Genomic DNA, 25,867 nt, shown 5'->3' with positions numbered 1-25,867 from the left:
CTGAGAGGATTTTGCTGTATCACAGAGTTGGCCTATTGCAGCAAGGTTGTTTATCAGTTTTGGTAGAGTGATCTTCTACCAATGGTAAAAAGTGAAAAATAGGAGCATTATTTGTCTGATTCACGGGGATAATACTAATATTTATCAAATATGTAAAAGGTCACTATTATTCAGAATCACAGGATCTTGGAGTCAGTCTGAGATAACTGGAGGGTATCTGCACACCCACTTTAAAAGGGAGGCTCCCTTGTGCCTGAAGCTACGTGTTGGCAGCCTGAAAACACTGGATTGGGGCTTTCTGGCTGGAATATGTCTGTTCCTGCAGGGGTGGGAGAACCTCTCCTCCTACCCAGCCTCTGAGGTTTGGCTGCGATTCTGCTCTCCATTGCCTCCCAGCCTTTCTCTCCCATTGGGATTCCTGAGGGTTACCTCTTTCTGTATGCTGTACTGCTGCCTTTCCCATCCTCAGCTTCATGGGGTTTCTTATGTGTGGGAAAACTGTGCATGAGGCTTGGGATTAAAAATAGGTCCATTTCAGCAAATTTGATTCTGCCCTGGGCATTTGTGGTTTTGTGGTTTAGGTTATTCTACTTGAATGCGTTGTTGTAAAGATTGAAAATGGTTGAGTGTGTTCTGGAGAAGTTAATTATGTGTGCTTTTAGAGTCAGATCCTTCATTAGAAGGAACGATGCAACCTCTGGAAACAGGTAACTGCTCTTTTGCCACGTGGCTTTATATCAGTGCTTACGCTGGAGTAATATGAGTAGCTGCAGTTTATTTACAAGAGATTGAGTCATTGTTAGAAGAATTTTATCTGCACAATAGAAGTTATATGCATGGTTTGCATGGTACTTGTTTGTGTGAGCTACAGCAGTTGGTGTGGCAGCTTGCAGGTAACTCAAGCAGCAGTTCTTTATCTCAAATGCTTCCATGAGGAAGCTTTAAATAAACTTTAAAAGTACACCCTGGGCCTGGGAGTGCAGTGAGTGTACCCGGGGAGGCATCATTCAGGATTGAGTCCCGAGGGTCCCTTTTGTTCTCATATGTGTATTCAGTACTTCACAGCTGTTCCCTTATATAATTTCTGGACACATTTTTCAACAGAACCCTCATTAGTGGGCTTGTACCCCATGTGCATGTGCCAGATTTACTATGGCAGTCTTGAGCCTTTTTTCTTTTCGAGAGCTAAATGCAGTATAAGCAAGAAATCTCTGTAGCCTACAACATAAAATCAAATGTAAGAGCTGTTAGGGGAGGGAGGGTTATTTGTGGTTTTGTTTTCTTCATGTGGGTTTGGAATTTCAGTGATGTTCTAAAGCAATATGATGCTGGAATGCTTGCTGGTTTTCATATGGGAACTTTTCAAAACAAATGCTGTCAAGTGCTTAAAATAACCAGTCCCATCTTGGTTTGCTCACATAAGAAAGAACTAAATAATTGAACTTTTCACTTTTTCACACTTTCTGCTGTTTTTATGCTTAAGATCATGCTGAACAATTTAGCTATGGGTTTTTAGGGTAATGAACCAATGTTCAGTTTGCAGACAGGAGGGAACAGCTCTATGTTCAAGCAGTCCACATGTACTATTTTATGGATATATTTTGCTTTACTGTAAGAACATGAAAATTTCAGACTCTAGATCTACACAATTCTTCCTAAATATCTTTTGAATAGATGCAGATGGTTGTCTTTGTTTGCATAAATGATGCATACATCCTTTAAAATGCAAAATTCTGTGTTACAAATTCCAAATTAACTTTCATACATGAAAATAAGTTCCGTTTACTTGACAGGTAATTTTTTAGGAGTCAGTTGTTTGGTTTTTGTAAGGAAAATTATGACATAATCTGAACTGAGAAGTTCTACTTGTGACACTGTATAACACTGATTAAAATGGCTCAAAAAGGTTAATATTTCAAACTGACAGGTTTTCTGAAGTTTTTTGGAGAATTGTTTTGTGCGTGCTGCATCTTGGTACGAGGGGGATGAATCTGATTCCTATAGTTGCCTAAAACACCAGGCTTTTGCACATTTCTTCCTGCCTAACTTTGCACATGTGTGCTGTTCTTACAGCTTCGCTCCATCATTTACTAGAATGTCTTCTCATTGCAGTTTAAATTGAAAATAATTTATAATTAACTGTGTAAAATATGTGCTTTGCAAAGGAGTGGCTGGAGTGTTGGGGTTTTTTCCATAGAGTGAGTCACATGTGACTTGGTATTGCATGCTTTAACATAAAGTATGTCCTCATAATTATATTACATTATTATTACTGACCTACATTTAGTAGAAAAAAAATGTTCCCTGTCTTGGCAATGAATCCTGTTGGGGGTGGAACTAAACTTATTCATTCACCTGGTCAATTTTCTGTTAGTATCTGTAAATAACTGTTTTCCCTGCTTTGTTTGTACATCAGGACTACATCAGTCGTTTACGCTGGAAATGAAACCCCTGTGTCTTTTTGCCATACCATTTTCATGTTTACTTTTTCATCCCCTCAGATACAAATAGTCCATCTACAAAAGAAGGAAAGCCTGTAGAAAATGGAGTCCTTGTGAATGAAGCCTCTGGAAAGTTAATGCATAGGTGTGTGTTCTCCTTTTTATTTTTCTTTTCCCCTTCTCCCTCTTTTTTTCAATCCTGTTACTCAGATGTGGATAAACAGTAATTTATGTTTATGGTATTTGTTAGAGGAAAATATATCATGCTGGATCCATCAGCCTGAGAAAGAAACTTGTGTTGCAAGATATACCATGGGTTTGGCTTGCATAAAAGGGAGAGTATTATTATTGGCTAGTCCAGCTTTGTACATGTTCCCAAAGCTTCTGCATTTGACTGCTGTCAGATGGGATGAAGTGCTAAGTGGACCTTTAGTCTGACCTAATACAGCTGCTACTATGCTTGCAATTCTTCTGATTATACCTTTCCAAAATCATGTCATAGGCTTTGCCTTATTCTTACGGTGCTCTGGAGACAGTTTATTTCTGGAAACTAATGAGTGCCTGGGAGTAAAATTGCCTGTTTTGATGTGAGTGGGGGAACCTTTATTGCACTCCAGCGGCTGCAGTGTATATGATGACAGGGTTTGTAAAGGCTGGTGGTGTTGGTCACAAAGCATTTTTCTTTCTGGAGTTTGATTGTGCAACCAACACTTCTTTATCTGGCTCGTCGTGTTACTTGTGTCTGAACACGGGGCACTTGGGAACTGAATGCCATCAGGGAGGGTTAGGAGAGTGCACTTCGAGGGGAGGAGGGAAGTACTCATGGCCTCATGATGGCTGGTGAGGAGATCTCCCTAGGAATGTAAACCACTGACTTGGAGCTGTGGACTGTCAAAGCCTATTTACGAAGTAAACACCTGTCCTGTGTCAAGCTAAAACTGAAAAATAAATGTCTGCTAACAGGCAACTCAGTAACTCTTCAACATACAGCAGAGACACTGGGAAGTCCCCGCAGCAGAGCAGCACAGCAGAGCTGCAGAAGCCACTTGCTGAAAAGAATTCCTGGAAACTGATGGAGGCCGACACAGCGAAGACCGGGAGGGTAAGGTCTCCAGTCCCCACTTCCTGGGCCCTCTTTCAGTTTTGGAAAAATCCCTTTCAGAAAAAAATAGCTTCTGAAGGCCACGTAACTGGCGTGAGAAAGGGCTGAGGGAATTCTTGAACTTGATACTTGTTGTGTAATACTTCATGGAAGTGTTGCTGTGCCCTCTGCTCCCAAACCTGAGCCCCGTGCTTGCCTGCAGAAAGAATGTCGATGCCAAACCTTTTGTGTAAGATGATGGGCCTGACCACATCAAAGTTTAAAAGAAGAAACGAAAACCTTGCAGCTGTTTCTTGGAGAGAGGTTGTGACAAATTAGGTGACCTAATGAAATCTGCCCTTCAGTGTAGGGAGCTGGAATTGACTCAGATGAATTTAAGCCAAGTTTCCACTGTAGACACAAGTATCTAATCCCAGGATACCCAGGGCTTTTTAAGAAACCTGAGACTGAGCTTCCTGGGAAAATGGCAGTCACCCCTCCTAGCAATGTTGCTTGAGTGCAAGCTGGTATTGCTTGTTGTTGGTTAAACATAGATCATAGGATACAAGCCATGTGGAGCAGGGGTTGGTTTAAAGGCTTTATAATCTTGTGGTACAAAGAGAGAGCCAAAAACTGGAACTCCTCAGTGAAGTTTTTGGCTGTGCTGCTGATGCTCTGTGTTACTTCAGTCAGCTCTCTCCCTACTCCTCCCTTCCCTTGGATGACAAGGAAAGATGATGTGTGCCTGCCCTGAGGGGATGTTGGATTTGGCATGTCTCCATCGAATGCTTTGCAGCATGTGTTCCCAAGCAGTGGCTCTCCAGAGTGCAGCTCTGTGTTTTCATGGCCTGATGCAGGGATACTGACTTAAAATAGGCATTGGAGAAGGGGAGTTGCTGGGTTTGAAACTTAATCTGCAAAATGAGTATTTCTTTTTTTCCCTTCTGTCTTCAGGTAAAGGCATCGGTGTACTGGGACTACATGAAAGCAATTGGACTCTTTATGTCTTTCTTGAGCATTTTCCTCTTCCTCTGTAATCATATAGCCTCCTTGGCTTCCAACTACTGGCTAAGTTTATGGACAGATGATCCTGTTATCAATGGGACACAGCAGTACACAGATGTCAGACTGGGAGTATATGGAGCACTGGGAATTTCTCAAGGTTTGTTTGGTCTTACCTACTTTAAGATTTGCTGATTCAGAGCAAAGCGTTCAAATATTACACAGATTTTTGTAATGGAGAAGCAACTTCTTCCATGACAGGAATGTGATATTTCCACTGGTTTTTTGTTTGTTTTTTTTTTTTTAACTGCTTGACATATTTGCTGGGTCTTCCTGTAGTGAACCTTAGTTCCCTGGCTGATTAGTTGTACTAGAGACATGCTAATGATAAATGATGACAAAATTAGGAAATGTTTTGTGTAAGAGGTGGCAGCAGTTGAAAGCAAGTCTTCTTTTCTAGGTATTGCTGTGTTTGGCTACTCAATGGTCGTGTCAATAGGGGGAATATTTGCATCACGACACCTACACCATAACCTGCTGCACAACGTCCTCAGGTCTCCAATGAGTTTCTTTGAACGTACACCAAGCGGAAATCTAGTGAACCGTTTTTCTAAGGAGATAGATACCATTGACTCCACCATTCCACCAATCATCAAAATGTTCATGGGCTCAATGTTTAATGTGATTGGGGCTTGTATCATCATTCTGCTGGCCACTCCTATAGCTGCTGTCATTATTCCACCTCTGGGACTTGCCTACTTGTTTGTGCAGGTAAGGGGTGTTACCTGGGGAAACCAAGACCAGCAGTCACTCGTCTTGTTATTTAAGAGAGTTCTTACTCTTCATTAGGAAGGATTTTAATATGCTGGGTTTGAGTCATTGTGGTGATGTGTGTGTTTTATACTGTTGAACTAAACTTGCTGAGAAGAGAAAGAGCAGAAAATGGCTATAGCATGAGGTGGTTTGACTGGTGGTTGTTTAAAGACAGCACTGTGTGTGTAATGGTGTTTTTAGGCCTAAAAGTGTTAGAGAAGGTGTGTATTTCCACATGTAAGTTGAATCTCTGTAGGTAACAGCCCAGATGGCAGAGAACTGTCTTATGATTCCCCTTGTCTTTTCAGATGCAGTCTGATGTAACCATAATTCTCATACTCTGAATTGCAGAGATTTTATGTGGCCACGTCTCGGCAGCTCAAACGCCTCGAGTCTGTCAGTCGTTCTCCTGTGTATTCTCACTTCAATGAGACCCTGCTGGGAGTCAGTGTCATTCGAGCCTTTGAGGAGCAGAAACGTTTCATAAAGCAGAACGACATGAAAGTGGATGAAAATCAGAAAGCTTATTATCCAAGCATTGTTGCAAACAGGTAACAGTGGGGCTGAAATATTGAAGGACATGGTTATCTGGGAAGGACATGGTTCTGCTGGTTGTGCTCCTGAGCAATCACAGCTCTTGGCATACTTGTCCACGGTAGGAAGCCTGTGGGGATATATTGATTTCATAGGTGTTTTGCTTAAACTTCTGTGATGAAATGGAGATTACTTCTGAATCTCTCTTCTTTCTGAGAGTTTCTGCCTGACTTCTGGCTTATATTCTTTTAAAAGTTTTGATTTGTTGATCGCAATGTTAGTTTGGAAATCAGTTGTGGTTGAGACCAGAATTTATGCACCTGAAAGATTTATTAATTTTGGATGCAGTTAGGTTCAGATGCTGCTGAAGCAGAACCTCAGATATCTGGCAGGACACACGTGCCATGTTAATGATCTTCTAAAAAACATGTGTGACAGAACATCAGTTGCACATCCTTAATTTTCTGTGGGTGAACTCCTGGAAAGATGCATTCTATTTTTCTGCCCGGCAGGTGGCTGGCTGTCCGTCTGGAGTACGTGGGGAACTTTATTGTCCTCTTTGCAGCGTTGTTTGCAGTGATTGCACGCAACAAACTCAGCGCGGGACTGGTTGGCCTCTCGGTATCCTACTCACTGCAGGTAGTTTTACCTTTCTTGGAAAAAAAAAACCACCTCTGATTTGTAAGACTGCATCAGAAAGCCAGAACCTTGATATGGCTTTGGATGGAAAATTAATATAAGGAACATAGAAAGAGAATAATAACTACAAATAGTATCTGAGAAGATGCTGGAAAGTTCCTTCTGTGCCTTCCCTGTGTGAGGGGATGCGGCATCTCGACTCTTCTCCTTTCCAGCAGTGATTAGCCAAGATCTTGTCTGCGTTTATGATTCCATCAACTTGCAGTGCTTTGGTTGTTCCATGTCTTTTATTTATTGCAGGTAACATATTTAGTGTAAACTGCCCCTAGACTTCTTTCCTTCTTGCAGATTACAGCGTATTTGAACTGGCTGGTTCGCATGTCATCTGAGGTGGAAACCAACATTGTCGCTGTTGAAAGAGTCAAAGAATATGCTGAAATGGAGAAGGAGGTACAATGAGTTGTCTGCCACACCTGTAGAAGTCAGTGCCCTGTTCTGAGGTCTCACCTGCTGTTTGGCTGAATGGGTTGGAGGTTGGGCCTGTGCTCTGAGCTGAGGTGGGACACAGAGCTCAGTGCTGTCAGTGCTGTCCCCCTCTGGGAACAGGCTGGATCTCAGCAGGCAGTTCCTGTGGGTGCTTCTGATGTGTATCCACTGATATTTACACAATGCTATTTAGGAAATGTGCTGCTCTGGCCTAGGGCTAAGCAGTGGGGCTGAACAAATGTTTTTGTTTCCTAAGTCTCTAAGTATTATTTTTTTCATTTGTGTTTCTCTTTTTGCTCTCAGCATGGGGAGTAAAGAGGTTTTAATTTTTTTATTTTGATTCAGATAACAGAACTACTCATTTAATCTGCAGTTGTTCCTTCTCTTTGCCATGCCTGTCACTTGAACCTGGCTTGAGTCACTATTTTTGCAGCCAAATGTTATGAGGGCCCTTCCTAGAATTTTTTCTTAGGTTCTGGTAGCAGACCAGTGTTCATACATTTAAAAGCCTTTTTGTTTGACACTGGCAGTGAATGCAGTGGGGCGTGTTCTCTCCTTTCCCACCTCTGTTGGAGGCTGAGGCAGCAGCTGTTTACCAGCTTATTAATCATTTAGTACTTATGTCTCAGTTAAACTGCTTCTAACTGTGCGTGTGGCTTCCCCAGTGGTTTCCTTGCCGTGGTGGGGTTGTACAGGCAGGCTCTCTCAATGCCTGCTGCCTGCATGATTCTGCCATTTGTAGCAGGAAAGTTTATCCAGCAACTGGGACTTTTGTGATAGCCAAGCCCTTGTCTACACAGACCATTTCATCTGTCTTGAGGCAACTCTTTCCCTGTCTTCTCATCACCATCACAGTTCCTTTTGCAAATTACGCGCTAAGAAGGATTTTTCTTAACTGCGTTCTTTGAGTCCTCTCAGCCCATTTGGTTGAAGCAGGAGCTGATCAGGTGTTCCTGTGCTTCTTTCAGGCTGAGTGGAGTATCGAACAAACCGCCCCAGCGAGTACCTGGCCCGAGGAAGGGAAGATTGAGTTTCGAGGTTATGGTTTACGTTACCGCGAAGACTTGGATTTGGTGCTGAAAAACATAAATGTTACCATAAATGGGGGTGAAAAGGTAATGACTGAGTGTGTTACAGCTTATAAATCTGCATGCATGAGCCAAAGAAAGGGCTAAACCAATTCTGTAATGTGTCTGGGGTCCTTAAGGACTAGAAAAGCTTCTGTAGAATCAGCCTTGCTGTAACTTCAGCTGTCATGGGCTCTCAGCCTTTGCAAGGTGTGTCCTGTATCGTGGATAAAGATACACTTATGTGGGGCTGCCAAGTGTCATTTGGCCTGGTTTCATTGGTAGGTGAGGTTTATGCTGTCTTCCCTCCCCTTCCCAGAAAATTTTGCTAATTTGTTTGCTGTAAGCAGAGAGGAGTAAGTTGTAGAGAGTTTAAGTTAATTATAATCTCAATACAATAGGCTACAGTGGGGGGAAGCCTGATCTAGTGAGGCAGAAGTTGCAAGATGTGAGACTCTACAGGGAAAAATAGGACTTCAGAGCAGACTCTCTGGATCTGGCCAAACTGGTGGTGATCTGTGTGTTTCTCCTACTGTTTCCTCACCTGTGTGCTCACAAATTTCTCACCCCAGTCCCACGTGGATTCCTGTGATGTCTGATAATAGTGTGATGTTGCACAGCAGCATAAAAGGTAGCTGCAAGACAGATCTACTATCTAGCTTCCTTATTTGTGGCAGCCAGCTAGGCATTTGTCTTCTCCTCAGTGCACACTTTCTACCTAGAAATACGGGCAGAATAGTACCTCAAGAGTAGTTGGAATGGGCAGATGGCAAGAGGTATATCAGACAACCAGAGCAGCAATCTTTTATATTTTTAAAAAAGAAAAGAATTGCTCAAGACTGCAATCTGGCTGGGAAGAAAAACATAGTGTGAAACTGAGTGCTTTTGATATGATTTTGCTATAAATTCCAACAAGATAAATGTCAAGTGTGCAGTTATAACTATGAAGCGTGAACAAAACAAAGGATTATGGAAACCTTGACTTGCTTTACGTTTCTAGAAAAACTCAAAACTTCTGTGATTGGATTGCAAACCTTGGGACAGCTTTTTGTTCTTGTTTTTTTCACATCCAGTGATTTCTCTTCCCCTTTGATCATTCTCAGTTTGTTATGCTGTTTTGGCGTGTGGAGAGCCCAACAAATACGACAACCTTCTGCAAATGGGTCACTGTTGGGTAGAAAGGCTTGGAAAGGCTGTAATGCCTTTCCCAGAATAAGTTGTTCCTGTATTTCTTCCCAACAGATTGGAATAGTTGGAAGAACGGGAGCTGGAAAATCCTCACTCACTTTAGGTTTGTTTCGGATTAATGAAGCAGCTGAAGGAGAAATTATTATTGATGGAATTAATATTTCAAAGATAGGCCTCCATGACCTGCGGTTCAAGATCACCATCATCCCTCAGGTAGGTGCAAAATCCTGCCACTACCAGAACTCCTTGTGTAACAGGGCTGCTTGTGATGCACTGGGGAGAAAACAGTTATTCCTCCTCTGATCTCTGCTGTGAAATGGAGTCCTTTCAGCTTGCTCTTGACTTGAAACCAAGCTTTTTTCCTAGACTGGTTTCAGTGTGCCTATGCTGGGTAACAAGTAGGAACTTGATTATGGCTGAGCTCTGGTGTGGAAGCAAAACCTTGGGCTGTGGACTCGGGGGCTTTGTCAGCACCCCACACCAATCACTGAAATGACAGCTCAGCGTGAGTGGGGAGGATGGTCCCAGCTAAACACCTGACCAGGGTCTCTGAGGGAAGTGGGACCAGTGTGTGGTGTGCAGTACCCACAGAAACCTGCACATAACCATCCCAGCCTAGCCCAGCAACTGTGGGTTTGACAGTCCAAAACATTTGGAAATATGGGTTTATATACTGTACTTAGTCTCAAGTCTTTTTATTCTTACTGTGTAGCCTTTATTGCCTGTTCTGTTCAAAGACCATATAATATGATAAGTTACCATTGCAGCATGCTGGCAAAAAGAAGAAAGCTCACTGTAAAAGGTTTTCTGCACCACTTCTTTTGGAAATCTGGGGGGGACTTTGCTTTCTCCTTTTGATCACTCTGCATCAGTCTGACACTACTGGGTCAAAAGTATTTAAGTATTTCCAAAGTAGTATTTCTTCCTGTCCAAGAAAAAAACCCCTCATTCATTTTATTGATACTGCAGCTCAGGAATTTTGAAATATTTCCAGATGGTGTAATTCCCTAAGAAGTGGAAAGCTGACCTAGTAGTCCCTGCTGACAGAAGGTTGAGTGGGAATTGCCTCTTCTTTAACTTAGTAGTCCAGTAAAAAGAAAGTTGGCTGGGGTTTGTTTGGTGTTTGGTTGGTTTTTTTGGTTTTGTTTTGTGTGGGGGTTTTGTTTGGTTGGTTGGGTTTTTTTCTGAATTCATGAGTTACTGACTAATGGAAAAGTCTAGACTGCCAGAATCTGTCTGCAGAGGGCAGAGGTCAGGCCCCAAAGAGATATAAGGAATAAGAGTGAGGGAGGATAACTTGTTGTTATTGGGAAAAAATGAGGCCTCACTCCTAAATTCAGTATATTAGCTTACTTGCAGCTGCATCTGTACATGTTGTTTTCCTTTCATTATCTAAGAAATATTTTTGGAGCACTTGCCATAGTCTGTGTACACTGTCAATTGCCTCTGTCTGTGACCAGGATCCAATATTGTTCTCTGGCTCTCTGCGTATGAATCTTGATCCTTTTGACCAACACTCTGATGAAGACATTTGGAGATCTTTGGAATTGGCTCACCTGAAAAATTTTGTGTCATCCCTTCCTGATAAACTGAATCATGAGTGTGCTGAGGGTGGTGAGAACCTCAGGTATGTCAAAGAACTGTGACTGTGAAAATTGCCTGAAGACCCAATGAGAACTGAGGGGGAGAGTGGGGTGTACCCTCCCATCTGCAACTGGACTTTCCATTTCCAGAAACCTTTCAGCTCACCTGGGACAGGATATAGTCAGACCCAGCAAGAGCTATGCAGCGTGAGGCTCCCCCCAGCCCCGCAGGAGAATTGGGGGAGGGAGTTGGACAATTCTTAATGCATGACCAGGCATTTTAGTAGCAGCAGTTTTTCTAAGAAAGTTGTTTGCTTGCTTTTTGCACCATAAGAGGGATATATATGTTCAATCTGTAGAAACCATTTAAAGTCCAGTCCTCAACAGTGCACTGACTCACTGAATCAGCCTGATGCAGTTATGCTGAAACCACTTGTAATGCATTCCCTTACTACATTGCCAGGACTTGATTTGAGGGGGGATGCAGTTTCAGATGCTGTTATATATTCTGCAGGGAAGTAGTAAGACCAACCTTATCTTTAGAACAAGGAATTGCTGGGTTTCAAAATGAATACTGCAAACTTGTTCTGACTTTTTTTCCCCACCCTCCCATCCCATCTGCGTAGTGTGGGACAGCGCCAGCTGGTGTGCCTGGCACGAGCTCTGCTCAGGAAGTCCAAAATCCTGGTTCTGGATGAAGCCACAGCTGCTGTTGATCTTGAAACAGATAAGCTTATACAGTCAACGATAAAGTCTCAATTTGAAGAATGTACTGTATTAACTATAGCACATCGTCTGAACACGATCATGGACTACACGAGGTAAAGTTACACCGGTTTTATCTTGACGAAGGTGTGACCTGCATTGTGCTCTATTTAAATGGGAATCATTGTGTTCATTTTTAGCCACCTCTCCACAATGATGCTGCAATCCCTGTTTTAATGGGTGGGGTGTGTGTGTTTTGGCTTATGGTGCCTGTGCTTGGCTTGTGGAGCTCTTCTCATCCCTCCGTGGCACTGCTGTTGTGCTGTTCCTGCCTAGAAAAACTGGGAAGGGGAGGGAGGCACGGGCAAGAGTCTGTTCCTGGGTCTTGCCCTAATTTAGGCACAGACACCATAAGGAGTCAAAGGGGCAGATCTTGCCCTCTGAAATTTATTTGACATTTCACTATCCATCACTTTTGGTTATAGTTCAAGCAGTCTCCCTCATGCTCAGCTGCCTTGCTAAGGTGTGGTTGAAGGCTGAGCAGACAGACCATCTGCAGTGAGGTCAGGAAGGACAGTGAGAACCTCAGTCTGTTCATACAGTCAGGACTGTCTTCCCTTGCATATAATGGACACCAACAGTCAGTTTCTGTCTATCTGTAGGATACCCTACACAGTTTCTGTGTCTGTTCATTGGCTTCGTGGATCTTCTTCTGACCATTTTTTCTTCTTTCCCCCCCTGCCCTTGCTTGTTTTACAGAGTTTTAGTCCTGGAGAGAGGAGAAGTGGTTGAGTGTGGAAGCCCAGAACAGCTCCTTCAGGAAAGAGGCATTTTCTACAGCATGGCCAAAGATTCAGGCTTGGTGTAGCACTTGTTCAGTTCCTGTGGGGAAGAGGGAGGTGATACATTTGGTGAACTGTAACTTCCCCTGAGCTGGAGTGAACGATACAGCTCAGCTTGAGACATAGTGAAGTCGGCCAGAGCATGGCAATGGAAGTAACATAAAAATGCAATTTTTTCTTTTTTTATTTCTCCTTAGTATTGATTTTAGCCAACTTTAGGAGAAGCACATCCACTGTGCAAAACACTGCAGAGACTTCTAATTTTTGCCTGAAACCTGTCATTATATGCTAAAATATAAGGTGGAGTGATTCATCAGAGAAGTTCAGAAAAGCTTTTACTTCTCATCTGCTCTTATGTTCTGAAGTTCCCTCCCTTTTTTTGTTTAAAACATTTTTGCAAATGCTAATTATTTGCTTGTTTGCGGATTCCTCATTTGATGAGCCATCTATTGTGGGATGCACCTGGAACATTTTGTGGCATATAGTACAATAGTCCAAAGATTTTTTTTTTCTTGTGAAATAACATGTGTGCCAGACGTTCTCATTATGGCATTTACTGTACATGGTTAATGCTTTATGCATTGTCCTAAAGGTTTCATGTGTTTACAGCGTATAGCAGCAAGTTCTCTATAATGTCGGTAGTGCTGATGTCAAAAAGCACAGTCAACTTCATAGCAGTATTTAAGCATGTCTGGAATGACAATCACTCCAAAACCAAATTGGTGCAGCAGCTGGTGTGTTGCAGTGTGCAGTATCTTACACTCAGTTCACTCAGGAATTCTGACTCGGGTGCCCAATCCTGGTGACACCTGTGGGGACAAGGCTGAGAGGTGAGGATTTGTCTGGGCAGAGGTTGCAGGCTCGGTGTGACGTTGATTGTAAAACCCTTGGCTTTGGCAGTTCTGTGCTTTAATTCTGCCACATCAAGGACCATTAGCCTTATATCAAAGAAACATGCCCTTCATGCTGCTGCTGTTGACTCTTAAATTTTGTGGGAAAATGTTCTGTTACAGTTGTTTAAAAAAATTACTGTTTTTAAAGTTGTGTGTCAGAGGGATCTAACAATTCAATTAGCAATGGAGTCTGGTTTTCAAGATCCATGTTGTATTTTCATTTTTCTGTGGTAAGAGAAAAGTTACTTTTCTAATGTTCTGATTAGTCTTATTTTAAAGGAAAATGCTGGAAGAAGGCAAACTAAGTCAGATGGACACAAATACTCAGCACTGAGAATGTGGACTTCTGTGATTGATATTGCTGACCTTAATACTAGACAATTGTTGTCCTTAGAGTAAAGCTATTTATTTTTTTGTAAATTATGACTCTCTGAAATTGAATAGACTGAAATTTTCTTTGGTATTTTTTTGTAATGACTATACAAATATTTGCAAAGAACTTGCAGTAAAAACATTGTTTGAAAGAAAACATGATTTGTCATTTCTTTGGTTTGTATTTGATAAAGGGTTAGCTTTGTTAGTTCAGGTTTTTGCCTTGAAAATAGAAATTCTTGGTCCTGCTTAGACTAATCAGACTGCTTTGACCTGATGTCTGGGGGTTGTTAGGATGGTGGATAAGAAGCCATGAGTGCAGATACCTGTGTGCTGTGGTGGACTGGATCATTTTATGGTTTGCTGAGCAGACCAGGTAATAGTGATGGATCAGCAGAGCAGGAGTCAGTGGTGCTTTGAACCTTTGTCACACCCTTGGTGTCCATGGCCTGTGAATGTCATATGTCCTGGGCAGCTTGGTGTTAATTTTCCGTGTGGAAATGGAATAAAGCATGGGGTGATTTGGGAGTTTAAGGAGGAGCAGTGGGGTTTAGTTTTTCAAGTCACTGAGCTCTTCTGCAGGGCTGTGAGGGACAGAAGGGTGGAATGATTGGAGCAAGTGTCTTGTAAGGAACAGAGTTCAGAGAGATGGGTCTGTTGGGTGAGGTGTGTAGCTGGTGGTGTTGTACTCTCCTTGCAGAGGAGACACTGAGGAGGAACCATGAATACCACTGAGACACCTTTCCTGCTTGGGGACAGTCATCCAGGAACACTTTGTGATCCTCCCCTTCCACCCCATCGTAGGAGAACCCTATGAAGGAAATGTTGGAGGGCCACTGGCACTGGACGACCAGACAGCAGAGCTCCCTGTGCTCTCTCCTTGCCTGTGCAAACCAGTTATCACCAACTCCTTCCTCATGGCAGAGCTGCAGAGAATGTCCAGTGAAGAAATTCAGACAGGATTTCAAATGCCTTTGAACAGCCATGTGGGATTATTGTACCTTGTTCCTGAGAGGAGGAATCTACAAGAGCTCTGCTGGTTTGGGATGGAATTCAAAGGAAGTTGTGTTGCTAGAGTTTACTTTGGTGGAAACTGATTTCAGATTGGAGGAAATAATGCTTTTTGTTGCACACCGATTAGAAGCCTTAACATATCCATGTGAGTCCTTTAAAAACCATGGAACTGCACTGAGGGGCATGGTTGTTTGAAATACAGAGCTTGCAGAATTATGTAACATGTTTGCAGTGGAGTTGTCTGTGTAGAAATGACTTTAACTGCATTTGTGATCTTTAACTGGGTACTCTGAGAAGTGTCACTGAATGTTCTCTGTCCTATTCATGGGCTCTTTGTGATCATTTGGGGAACTGTATGTCTAAAATACTGTATTTTGCAGTATAACCTTCTAAACAGTGCAGCAAGGGGTCAGCAGACTGCTACTCGTGTGTGCTTCAGTCTTGTTCTCTTTCAGTGCTATGGTGGTTAATACACATCATTGTTCTCCCAGTTTTATATATTTATACACTTGCTGGCACAAACTGTTCTGCCCTAGCTCTCGAGTAGAGACTCTTTTCTACGTGCCCTAAGTACCTGTCAGTGCTTTGTGCTGTTGCTGCACTGATTCATGATCCTGATTCCTGTCCTCCAGTTGCCCTCCTGGTGAAGAGAGAATTATCTGCCCACCAGGAGGACCTTCATTGCTGGTAGTTCTGTGCTTCTGTAGGTGGGTAGGTTCTCACCTCCTACAGAGCATGTGGAAGCCTAGCTCCATGGTTTTCTTCTTTGTTTTGTTTCCTTTTTGATGAAGATGACACAATTTCATTTAGCTCTTAACTTGTATCTGGTTTTTGAATTGTTTTGTCTCTTCCCTTGAGTAAAGTTTGGAGAAAGTAGAGAGCAAAAAATTTCCTCTTTCCTGGTACCTGAGCACCAGTATGGCAGGAGGCACTGGACTTCTTATCTTAGGCACTTGTTCAGCAGAAACCCTTAACTGCTCTTAATGTGGGTGCATAAGCCACCGAAGAGCTGTTGGAGAAGAAACTGGTGGGTTTTTTTGGGTCGACTCTCGCAGTCTGAACTCTCCCATCGTTTCCCCCATTACCCCTTTTTGTGCTATATTTACTTTAGCTTACTGAAGAGATCCGTTTCAATACTTGATTATATTTTTATTTCAGCTCTCTAGAAAATTAAGTGCTGTAACAAAAGTCACAGTAAACAGCAGTATCTCACAGTGTATATATGTCTGTCACATTGTTGTGTTGTGATTCCTGAGGAGAGACTTGGGGGCAGCTCTGACTGCAGCCCCTCGACACTGTGGGAAGCCCAGGAAGGTTTTCCTGTCAGCTGCCATTTGGTTTGTTGAAGTAGCACCTGAAAGATGACCGTGCCAGAGGCTCTGCAGCCCCGGGGCGGCACATGCAGGAGGTAAAACCTGCACTCCAGAAGAAAACCAGGAATGAACCATCAGGTCAACAGGTGAATTATTGCTACTTTTCTCATGTAAATTCCTGGTGGCCAAATTCAATTTGGAAATGTTGGTGTCAACGCTTGGTCATGCTCTGCTGTGACCTCCAGCATTTGGCAGGGCCGCTCCAAACCTTCAGCAGAAGGAGCAATGCTCTGTTCCCCACTCCCAGCCAAGTTCCTGTCCTGCATCCTTGAACCCATGTGGAAACTGGCTTTGTTCCTGCAGGCAGTGTCACCCTCTGCACAGCATGATGGCTCAGGGCACCTCCACAGCTGACAGGGAGATGGAATGGATCTGATCCTCAGCTGCCACAACAGGCATCCCACTTCTTCTCCCCCCTCCCTCCTCCCTTGGATGACAAGCTCCAGCTGCTGCCTTGGAGCCCACATCTGTGTAAAAACAGCGCCCAGGTAAGCAGTCCTAAAGACATCGACAAAATGCCACATTTGTTCTGCCTGGAGCCTTGGATAAACTGCAGACAGTTAGGTTTGCTTGCTACCAGTTAAATTCTCCCTCGCTGTCCATAAAATCTTGTTGGCTTTTAAAAGTAATCTGTGTAATCTTTAAGTATGGCAGATATTTGGGCTCCATTTATAGAATAAACTGGAAATGCTGTGGCCTTTTTTCTTTTGGCTTGTTTGCTTTTATACCAGAAAAACATTTAAGTCCTGACTGGCTCATTTTCAACAGTTAAGTGAGGTTTTGGTATGTGGAAACAATGAAAATGGAATTTCTAAGTTTCTTATGGAAATAATGTGTATCTCAAGTCATCCCTTTTCATCTACTCACTGTGGTTATGGCTTAAACAAGCTTTGGATGAGTGTCAGGCATTTTAGACAGAAACCAAGATAACAACTCAATTATGAGATGAATTATTCCTGATAGCGGTGGTCGTGTGGGATACTCCATAAGTGAGTCATGCAAGGCCTGATTCTTCCATCAGTCTGTAGAATAGTCCCTTCTGAGCTATTAAGTGTTCTGGAGTATCAAATTCAGCTATCCGACCATTTTCCAAGACTAAAATCCTGTGAACATTAGAAGAGTAGTGTAAGTTTGGGGATATACCAGCAGCTGTGATAAATTTAGTTGTTTCTATGTAGTTTTAAAATAAATATCAGTACTTGCTGGTTATTCAACCAAGCTTTCCAACAGCTTTTCAGCTGGGAAACAGTAGTGGGATAGAAAGAGGTTTCTGATGAGTGACTATTCAAGTACTGAGTTTGGGAGGAGGGTTTTTTGGCAACTGAGACTGGAATAAGATTTGTGAATGGGTATTTTAGTTTCACAATTTCTGGATGACGCAAAGAGCTGCAGTCATGGTTTCGCTGTCAGTGGGGGGAAAAGGGGTATGACAGCATGAAATGTATCATGTGGGAGTCAATAATCTCTGATTAATCTATTGGTGCTTAGCTGGTTCAAGAGAGATCCTACAATCTCTAAAGCAAAGCTTGGAGAGTTAAGCAAGAAAAGGACAGAAATGAAATTGCTGTTCACTAACACTGTGTGGTGTGTTTAGTTACACAGGCTGCCTGTGTCTTCCCTCCTCCTCAGGAATGTGGCTGAAAATCTTACCTGTCACAGTCCAGGACGGTGTTTATCCGGTGAGCTATTGTTAACACTGTGCTGTCTTTGAACTGAGTCCTCAGGGTGGACTGAATCTGAAGATCAGTTTCTAAATCTACTGCTGCTGTGGCCTCATCTAGAATGAGGATTTTGGTTTTCCGCAGGAGTGCTCTGGCCAGACAAACCAGCTGTTTCTGACCAGTGCTGTAAGTAAGAAGAGGGATGGTAAACTGAGAGCTGTAGTCACTTTTCCCTGGGGTCAGAATACGTGATTAATTTGAAATTAGTAATGAAAAGGTGATTGTTCCCTTTCTCTGGAAGGGTGATTGAGGCTGGTGCCACTGCAGGCAGGTAACAGCGTGAAACAGCCTAAGGAAACAAAGGGAGGATATTACTATGGCACCCAGGAGATCTGCACTTGGAACAGGATTCCAGGGTTTTAAGTACTGCACAAATGCAAACCACCACAGTGACCAAGTCTCAAAGGTCTTCCACTTGGTGTCTTATGATTTGATTTCATGCTGCTAAACAGGACAATAATGCAAATTGCCTGGACAGCATTAAAAAAAAATCAAAAAAGAAATTAGCCTCCTTATCCAACTAGCTGTTCTCCTAGCCCAGGGGCTAGCACTGCTCTGCCACTGTCTTTCTGCAGATAAGGTACCTTAGGTTTTCCCCTTGGTCAGTGCATTTATATTCCAACTGCTCTGGCAAATCTGCAACAAAGTTCTTGAGCTGAGTCAGTTCCAAAGCTGTCCAGATGTCTGCATCAGTGTATTGGTTTAGTGGGTCGAGATTCATTCTTAGAGAGCCAGAAAACAAAACTGGATCCTGAGCACAGAGACAGTACAAACAACTCCTGAAATGAATGATAAAAACAAGCTCTCTGGTCTTCCCTGCTGGGGAATCTGTGACTAATATTATATTGAATGGGAAACAAGCATGGCACAGGTTATTTCCAACTCTGAAATTTCAGAATGCCCCTCCTCTCACAGAACCTTTGTAAACCCTTCCTAAATGTTCAAGACTTACTGCTCAAGGATTTTGGAAATTAATTTCATACCTGGGGAATGACAGTTATCTTGGTTCTTAGGTCATGGAGACCTAGTTGAGCAATATCCCGTCCATCAATTAGAATCACTCCTTCTGCAGCCTCCACCAATCGCAGCAATCCCACAGCAAGAGTAGATTTCCCAGCTCCTGTTCTTCCAGTTATGCCAATCTGTAAAGTGCAGTGGAAAGCCTTTGGTTTTGATGTTGATTGTTTTCCCACAGCTGGACAAACCTGTCATGTAGTTTCTCTTGGCCTTTTGAAGAGAGACAGCTTTGCATGTATCAGATTTTTAGGGCTGTTCAAGGTTCACATAGTCCAGCAATACATTCTTAGAGGGAATAATTTATAATTTGGAATTGTTTTGTATGAAAAGGAATCATGAAAGCCTCTGATGGGAATCATAATTACAAGGCAGCAGTTAGAACAGGGCCTTCATGTGGCACTAGAATTAAAAGTGAAATTGCTTTGCTGTAACTCTGCTAACCTGGTATGAAATGAAATTTTACTCAGAAGAATGTCTGGTGTATGCAGCAAGCCTGGAAACACTCCTTTGTGTAGTGTGCAGTGTGAAAGATGGGCTCAGGCTTAACTGCAGCTTTCAGCTTCCAAATTCCTGTAGCTCGGTGTGGGGCAGGAGCAGTACCCACCCAGCTCTGATCACTGCCCAGCTCTGCTCACACTTGTCATAAAAGTGGCTTTTCTTACCTTCTCTTGCCCATGGATGGTTAGACTGACGTGCTTCAGTGCTAACTCCAGATCTGGCCTGTATCGCAGACTATAGTTTCTAAATTCAATCCTTCCTTCAGTGAGCCAAACTTGACCTTCAGGTTTGCCATTCAGAGTCCAGGGTGCCTAAACAGATGAAAACAAACAGCAGTCTATAAAGCTGACTTAAATTACCAATCAAGTGGCCATACTGGAATGAGAAGTTTATGAAGACCTCTGTGCCAAGTCCCCCCAGTCTGTTTGCTGCTTCCAAAAGGCAAAAAGGCCTCTAACTTTCATACTGCAGATGTTGACTTTTTACTTTATGCGAAGATGCTGAGGCTCAACTGAAAATGGGGATGAACATTTGTTTGCATGTCAGAGTTGTGACTTTATGAGTGGTTCAGTAAAAAAAGATTTATATGCCTCTGTAAACAGGACTGTGAAAGTGTCTCTCAGGGCAGCATACGGAGATGGAATTTTAATGATTACAGAACAAAAATTATTGCACTGGAGACTTTGAGTGGCTAAAAGGCTATCTAGCAGCCATCAGATATCTGAGATTGCATCTGAAGTCGCACAATAAATACTCCAAATATGGGCAGAAATATGTCTCATTCCATGAGTGTTACCAAGTGAAGCTATTTTAATGGCAATCCAATGCTTAACTGTCTTAAGGAAATAATGATGATCAGAGGTTATAAAACAACTTAGAGTTGGATAAAAACCAAATCCTGCAGTTTTTTAAAGGAAAAATGACTGGCTTTCAGAAGGGGAAAATTAGAGTTTTTTTCATGTGGAACAGAAAAATTACTCGTTTAGTTGCAGAGATGTTCTACCCCTGCTAGTAAGGGCAATAGTGGACCAGCTACCTCCTTGGGAGTGCCCAAGTATTCTCTCACTCTCTCCACAGAAACAATGTTGTTCTCTATTTCTGTCCAGGAGCGCACCATCCAGTTCAGAACACCAGTTATCTACCAAAATGAAAAAAAAAGCATTAGGGCAGATAAAATAAGTCTTGACCTGTGCTTGTGAGTTACCCAGTTTATTTATATTTATTTTAGTGTTTATTTATAAAGACCTACTCATCATCTAATTACATCAGAAATTAAATCAGAAAACCTTAAAATGCTTAAAAAATAACCATGGGTCCTTGTGAAAGTTTGTAAAGCTGTGTTAAAGAGCATAGCCAGCTTCTCTCATAGCCCCTTCAAGCAAGTCTATAGAGAATAAAATGCTGCTGACTTGGATGCTAAAAGATAGTGTAGCTGTTTCTTAGGCTATTGTGTAACTACTCTACAAGCAGGTAAGACAAATGCTGAAGACCTTGCTTCAGCTGCTCATGTCTTGCTGTGACTTAAATATGAGTTCAGGTGCAGGAGGAAGAAGATGCCTTGTGCATGTGTTTATGAGGTTTGTTCCCTAAGGGGCCATGTGCTCCAGATAATGTGGGTTTCAACAATGACAGCAGGATTTGGTAGGAAAAGGCATCTAGAAAGGCACAGAAATAGTTCATGATTTCTTAGAAATCAAAATGCATTTTCTTCTGATAAAAGTCAAGCATTTCAGCACTGGGTTACCTGAAGAGCATATGAAATGGAGAAGCCAGCGGTTCCTGGACTAAGATGTGTTCTGCCCATTGCTGCAAATAGTGCTGCAAACAATACAATGCCATTGCCTAGAAACTCCAGGTTTGTAGCAAGCCACCTGCAAGAGGAGGAGAGTAGAGGGCTGTTGCTGGTCCTTTTCCTTTCTCTCAATGCATTGTGTGATTACTTTATAGAACACTTGTGGAACTGCTGGGAGTACAGGTTGCTCAACAAAGTTCTTGTCACACCCTGGTTCTCTTATCCAGCCACCTTGGAGCTCCTGAAAGGCTACAGTCTGTCTGAACTGGTTGGCTTATGGTCTCTCCTAGGATTTTCCCCAAGGCCTGTTGGATGAGAGCAGCCAGCACATGGTTTCTTGGATGAGTTGGTCTAACATATCTCACTCTTTCTGGTACTCCTCACTCATTTCATGACTGTAGCTCATAGCTCTGTGGTCTGATGTACCATAGGCCTTGTGCACATGGGTGCCTCACCAGGCACGTGCTACAGCTTCCTGCGTTTTGGGCACCAGGTGATACCTTTGGCAGCATTGGCATGTGTGTGTCTGTGCCTGGCCACACAACAGAGCTGGGAGCATGTTGGTTGTGTGAGGGTGCAGTGCAGGAGATGACAGAGGCCACTCTACCCCTAAAACACTGCACCACTGTCTCATCTGTGAACCTCCACCCGAGCCCCAAGAGCACTGTCTCCACTCCGCTTTCCATGCAAGGAAACACTGCTCCTTCACAGATTTGTACCTGTCAGCAACAGCTCCAGGGAAGCATATTCGCTGATTCTCATCCACTAGAAAGTTGCTCTTCAAAATAAACCTCTCCTGGTCCTTGTAAGCACGGATCACACTGCTCCCTTGGAAAGTTTCTGAAATGTGGGAGTAGATGGGTGACCTGCTGGCGGCCTCCATACGCCTCAGCTGGCAGGAGGTGATGACGTAGAAGTGCTGGCACAAGGGAAAATGGAAAGGGAAGTCATTAGAAGGTTTATGTCTCCATGGAGGTGCTTCACAGAAAATTTGGGAAGGCCTCAGCAAGTGCAATAGTACGTTCTATCCTAGTGTTATAAAACCTAATGTGCAGGTAGGAGATGCCCTTAAAAGGTGAGGTAGCATTTCTACCTGTGTTATGTCCTGTCTTCATTAGGAATAACCTGATGGTTGGGGGAAAGGAGCCAGGGTGCTCTGAACTCAATAACCTCTAATCTCACACTCAGTTTCTCCTGTAGATGAGCCCTTTGCTTGATGGAGAACAGAGGAATTGCACCCTTACTTGCCCTTTCCTCATGTTCAGTCTTAGCTGGCAAAGCATTTGGGGTTTCAGAGCCCAATGGGAGAGCTGCATGGCATACATGGATATATTAAAAAGCAGTGTAGCAATTCTGGAGAAAAGGAAAAATGTTTTTTGGTCTTGATATGATTGAATTTACACTAATGGAGACAAGGAATATGGCTCTAAGTAGGATTTGACATCAGAAAAGCACAAGCCTCTTTGTGAGGGCTCTGGAAAGCTTTGGAAGGCAGAGGTGATGTGGGAAGAGCCGCTGACATTACTCTTGTTCAGATGCAATTTAAAATGATGAAACTAGTTTCTGCATGTCTCTGCTCCTAAGAAATGGAGGGAGGATTTCTGCAGGGGCATGGGCATACTGCTCCAGCCTCTCCTGTCTGTACCTCTGTGAGCTCCTACCTGGAATGCAGCATAAACAACAGTCAAGGGCACTATGGCCATCGCTGCCCATGGTGTAGCCACTATAATCACAAGGTAGATCTCCAGTAAGTTGAACAAGAATCCCAGGAAGGACTTCAGCTTGTCAGGGATGACAGAATCAATAGCATCCATTTCTCTGGAGAAGCGGTTCAGCAAGTTTCCAATGGGTGTTTGCTCAAAGAAGACCATTGGGGATCTCGTGACATTGCTCAGCAGCTGCAGAAAAAGCTGGTGAGAGGCTAACACGCCACCCAGCAGCACTGCTGCTGTGGAGGTAAACCTGCTGAGGGCTGTAAGAGAAAAGAAATTATTATTACAAGGTCTGAACAATCCACCTTGGAGCTCTCCTTTGCGAGATCATGACCTCCACTTAGCACTGTGAACGCTGCACCAGTGAAAGGAGCTGATTTTCTCTTTAGTAGGAATTACCTGCAGCTCTGAGGCTTGGCTTAAGCTGCCCTTTCTGTAGGGTAGTTGTAGGGCAGCCAAAGACCTTCTAAGCAAGCTTGATGGATTCAGCAACTTAAATGTGCAGCACAAATTATTTATTCCTCACAAAGTGAGCTTGACTGGAATTACTTTAAAATTCTCAGTGATATTTTTTCTTATTTTTAAAGAGAGCGACCAAAGGAATTGTGGCCATTTTTAAGAAGAAAGATATAAAGAAATGTAGAACTCCACAAGTTCCTCTTTTTCTCTCTCTCTTTACAAGCAAAAAACCTAAGCTAAGATTCAGTTCAACATGGAGAAGAGCAACCAGTTGCACTTTGATATGATTAATTTATGTTGCAGGAATGAGAAGAGATAAGAGGAAGAAAGGTATGCAGATGATGTTGGATACAAGGGGGCAGGACAGAAAAATAAGGATGTTGTAGTTATTTCATTGCTGCATGTTTTTTAGGGGCTCAGGTCATTTAGTTCTAGCAGGAAATACAGAGGAAGACACTATTCATCATGGTCTGCTGAAAGGCACAGAACACCTCTAACATACCATGAAGTAGAATTTCAGGCAGTAACACTGAAAATATTGTTCAGATCCCTTAGAAATCCTCTCTGTGCGTCAGAACCTGTAGTTTTAGGTCCCGTGCCAAACCTTTAGGGTTGGTGCCAAAAGCCCAGAAGGCTGAAAACCCGTGGGTATGCACTTGTTTATATTCCGAGAAAATATCCTGGATATGGGGAAGGGAGATGGGAATACAGAGAAGAATTACGTGAGCAACTTAAACAGACCTTGAACTACTCCTAATGCACCAAAGACTCCAACTCTCAGCTCCGTGTGCTGTTGTGTCCCGTTGTGAACAGGGTCATCTGCCCACATGCTGAGCCAGTAACCCCGAGAGAACGACACAGCTTGCTGGCAGGCGAAGGACAGGAGGATGAACACACACAGGGCTGAGCCTGTTGCCCTCAGGTAGGCTGCATAAACCCCAGTATTGACCTAGAGTGAGGTACAATTGGGGAAAGACAGGAGAGGTTGGGAGGATCAAGCTTCTTAGCAAGAAAAAGCAGCTCTGAAATAAGGAATGATTTATTATGGTATATCTACTCACTTATATGTCACAGCCATAGCAACCATGTTAATCCTTTTTTTGTTTTCCTCATGGATGAATAGTGAAGCCATACTTAAATAAATCCATGGTGTTAATGATTTTTTTCAAGTGATGGATGTTATTGCAATAGGCTTGTGCTACTTCTGGAATGCACAGAGTGGGCTTTCCTTACGTTGGGCAGTGTGTTCTCTGAGTGAGGGAGAACTGTCATGTATCACACTGACTTGTATGAGTAACTGCTGATCAGGAGAGGTGAGGACATCCCAGTCTGGCTAATGCTGTGCTTCCCTAGAGGAAAAGCTGCCTCTTTTGGAGTGTCTGTCTTCTTAGTCTCATCTGTTCTTAGTACCACTAGCCTCAGCTATTTGTTTCCTCTCCACATTTTACTACTGCCACAATGTGCCCTGAACACACCCCTTATCCATGTCTGACTCTTCCTAACTGGAATACCATGTCTGCTTCTTTCCTTTCACGGTACCCTCCTTGCCTCAGCCTTTTGAGGTGTTTCTTAGCTTAGGCAGGGAGCTGACCAGCCTGCCATGAGTGTGATAACCCCATGGGATATGTCCTTGCCATTACAGGAAGGTGCTGTGCTTACCCTGCCATGCTGGGTTTTCTCTCCCTTAGTTAATCTTCCTTTGGTGGCTGCAGCACTGGTACAGTCTTGACTTACAGGAATGGTCTCCCTTCTCACAGCAGATGATTTGACTGAATTGCCACTTCATTAAGAAAACAAAAATCCTTTCAATTTTTAGCCAAGCTGGATCTCCTAACCCATCCACCCATATATTCATGCCTGTTTTGAGGGCTGCAGTTTTTGGGGTCCTCCAGAGTGACCCCAATCATTGTCCATGTTTGTCACAGGGCCTGGGCTCTGTCAAGCCATTAACAAGCGAAGGCTTAAAGCATTCACTTGCTGTGGCTGGTTTGGAATGAGCCTTGACCTTACAGCCCCACTGGGAACTGAACAGCAAGCAAGTGTATCAACATGCCTTGTATGTCAGCTCTGTTCTGCTCCTTGTGAAATATGGAGAAAGTGTTAGTTGACCTCCACACTGAAGACCAAGTTCTTACCAATTTTTGAGTTTTGCTTGTTTGCTTTTGTTATTAATTTACAGATCAACCCCAAACCTTTATTATACTCGGCAAGAGCCCCTATGTAGGCTTGTATGGGCTTTTGGAATAAGTTCTTCAGTGTCTGAGACTGCTTTAAGCTTACCTAGAGAGTTTCTCCTGAGATGGACCATTTCTAGATGTGATGGTGCCTTTGGTGCCTTCTGTAGCTGTGAAAGAAATACATTTTTTTCTAAATGCTTTAGAATCCTTGTCCTGCATAGTCTTTGAAAGCTTGGTAATATGGAGGAAAGATTTCGAAGGGTAGACATATCAAGGTTAGACTTCTGTTTACTGCATGAGTGTTGTCTACTCAGATGGATGCAAGGACCAGTTCTGAGGTAATGAGTCAGCTAATGTGACAGGCATATTTCCATAATAAAACAAATGTGATATTAAGGAAACAACTGACTGATAGACCTAGGAAGAATGATTCCATAGACCTAGGAAGAATGATTCCA

At 43.0% G+C, this 25,867-nt stretch overlaps 2 protein-coding genes across 10 annotated transcripts in view; one reads left to right on the top strand and one right to left on the bottom strand.

Moving 5' to 3' along the window:
* The window catches only part of LOC113968074 (multidrug resistance-associated protein 1), a 48,477-nt gene extending 34,679 nt beyond the window's left edge, over positions 1 to 13,798 (top strand). For 2 of the 6 annotated variants that reach the window (XM_027684296.1, XM_027684295.1), the window contains 13 exons: positions 663 to 707; positions 2,502 to 2,586; positions 3,405 to 3,543; positions 4,477 to 4,684; positions 4,985 to 5,295; positions 5,689 to 5,888; positions 6,384 to 6,510; positions 6,859 to 6,960; positions 7,965 to 8,111; positions 9,306 to 9,464; positions 10,712 to 10,878; positions 11,461 to 11,655; positions 12,299 to 13,798. In XM_027684296.1, coding sequence (XP_027540097.1) covers positions 663 to 707; positions 2,502 to 2,586; positions 3,405 to 3,543; positions 4,477 to 4,684; positions 4,985 to 5,295; positions 5,689 to 5,888; positions 6,384 to 6,510; positions 6,859 to 6,960; positions 7,965 to 8,111; positions 9,306 to 9,464; positions 10,712 to 10,878; positions 11,461 to 11,655; positions 12,299 to 12,407 — 1,994 coding nt within the window. In that variant the 3' untranslated portion in view covers positions 12,408 to 13,798. The remainder of the gene's footprint in view (positions 1 to 662; positions 708 to 2,501; positions 2,587 to 3,404; positions 3,544 to 4,476; positions 4,685 to 4,984; positions 5,296 to 5,688; positions 5,889 to 6,383; positions 6,511 to 6,858; positions 6,961 to 7,964; positions 8,112 to 9,305; positions 9,465 to 10,711; positions 10,879 to 11,460; positions 11,656 to 12,298) is intronic. The other 4 variants (XM_027684300.1, XM_027684297.1, XM_027684298.1 and 1 more) reach the window with 3 other exon arrangements.
* A 1,990-nt stretch (positions 13,799 to 15,788) lies between these two features.
* Positions 15,789 to 25,867, bottom strand: part of LOC113968075 (multidrug resistance-associated protein 6-like) — a 23,296-nt gene continuing 13,217 nt past the window's right edge. For 2 of the 4 annotated variants that reach the window (XM_027684301.1, XM_027684302.1), the window contains exons 19-30: positions 25,513 to 25,576; positions 24,892 to 25,012; positions 23,974 to 24,181; positions 22,723 to 23,033; positions 21,781 to 21,980; positions 21,014 to 21,140; positions 20,306 to 20,407; positions 19,434 to 19,580; positions 18,738 to 18,896; positions 18,339 to 18,505; positions 17,684 to 17,878; positions 15,789 to 17,136 (exon numbers count right to left, since the gene is read on the bottom strand). In XM_027684301.1, the coding sequence (XP_027540102.1) occupies positions 17,028 to 17,136; positions 17,684 to 17,878; positions 18,339 to 18,505; positions 18,738 to 18,896; positions 19,434 to 19,580; positions 20,306 to 20,407; positions 21,014 to 21,140; positions 21,781 to 21,980; positions 22,723 to 23,033; positions 23,974 to 24,181; positions 24,892 to 25,012; positions 25,513 to 25,576 (1,910 nt within the window). In that variant the 3' untranslated portion in view covers positions 15,789 to 17,027. Of the gene's footprint in view, positions 17,137 to 17,683; positions 17,879 to 18,338; positions 18,534 to 18,737; positions 18,897 to 19,433; positions 19,581 to 20,305; positions 20,408 to 21,013; positions 21,141 to 21,780; positions 21,981 to 22,722; positions 23,034 to 23,973; positions 24,182 to 24,891; positions 25,013 to 25,512; positions 25,577 to 25,867 lie in introns of those variants that run through there. The other 2 variants (XM_027684304.1, XM_027684305.1) reach the window with 2 other exon arrangements.

This window comes from Neopelma chrysocephalum, unplaced genomic scaffold (genome assembly GCF_003984885.1).
Source record: "Neopelma chrysocephalum unplaced genomic scaffold, ASM398488v2 Primary Assembly neopelma1_65c, whole genome shotgun sequence".
Taxonomy (NCBI): Eukaryota; Metazoa; Chordata; class Aves; order Passeriformes; family Pipridae; genus Neopelma; species Neopelma chrysocephalum.
This window is presented reverse-complemented; position numbering and strand designations above follow the sequence as displayed.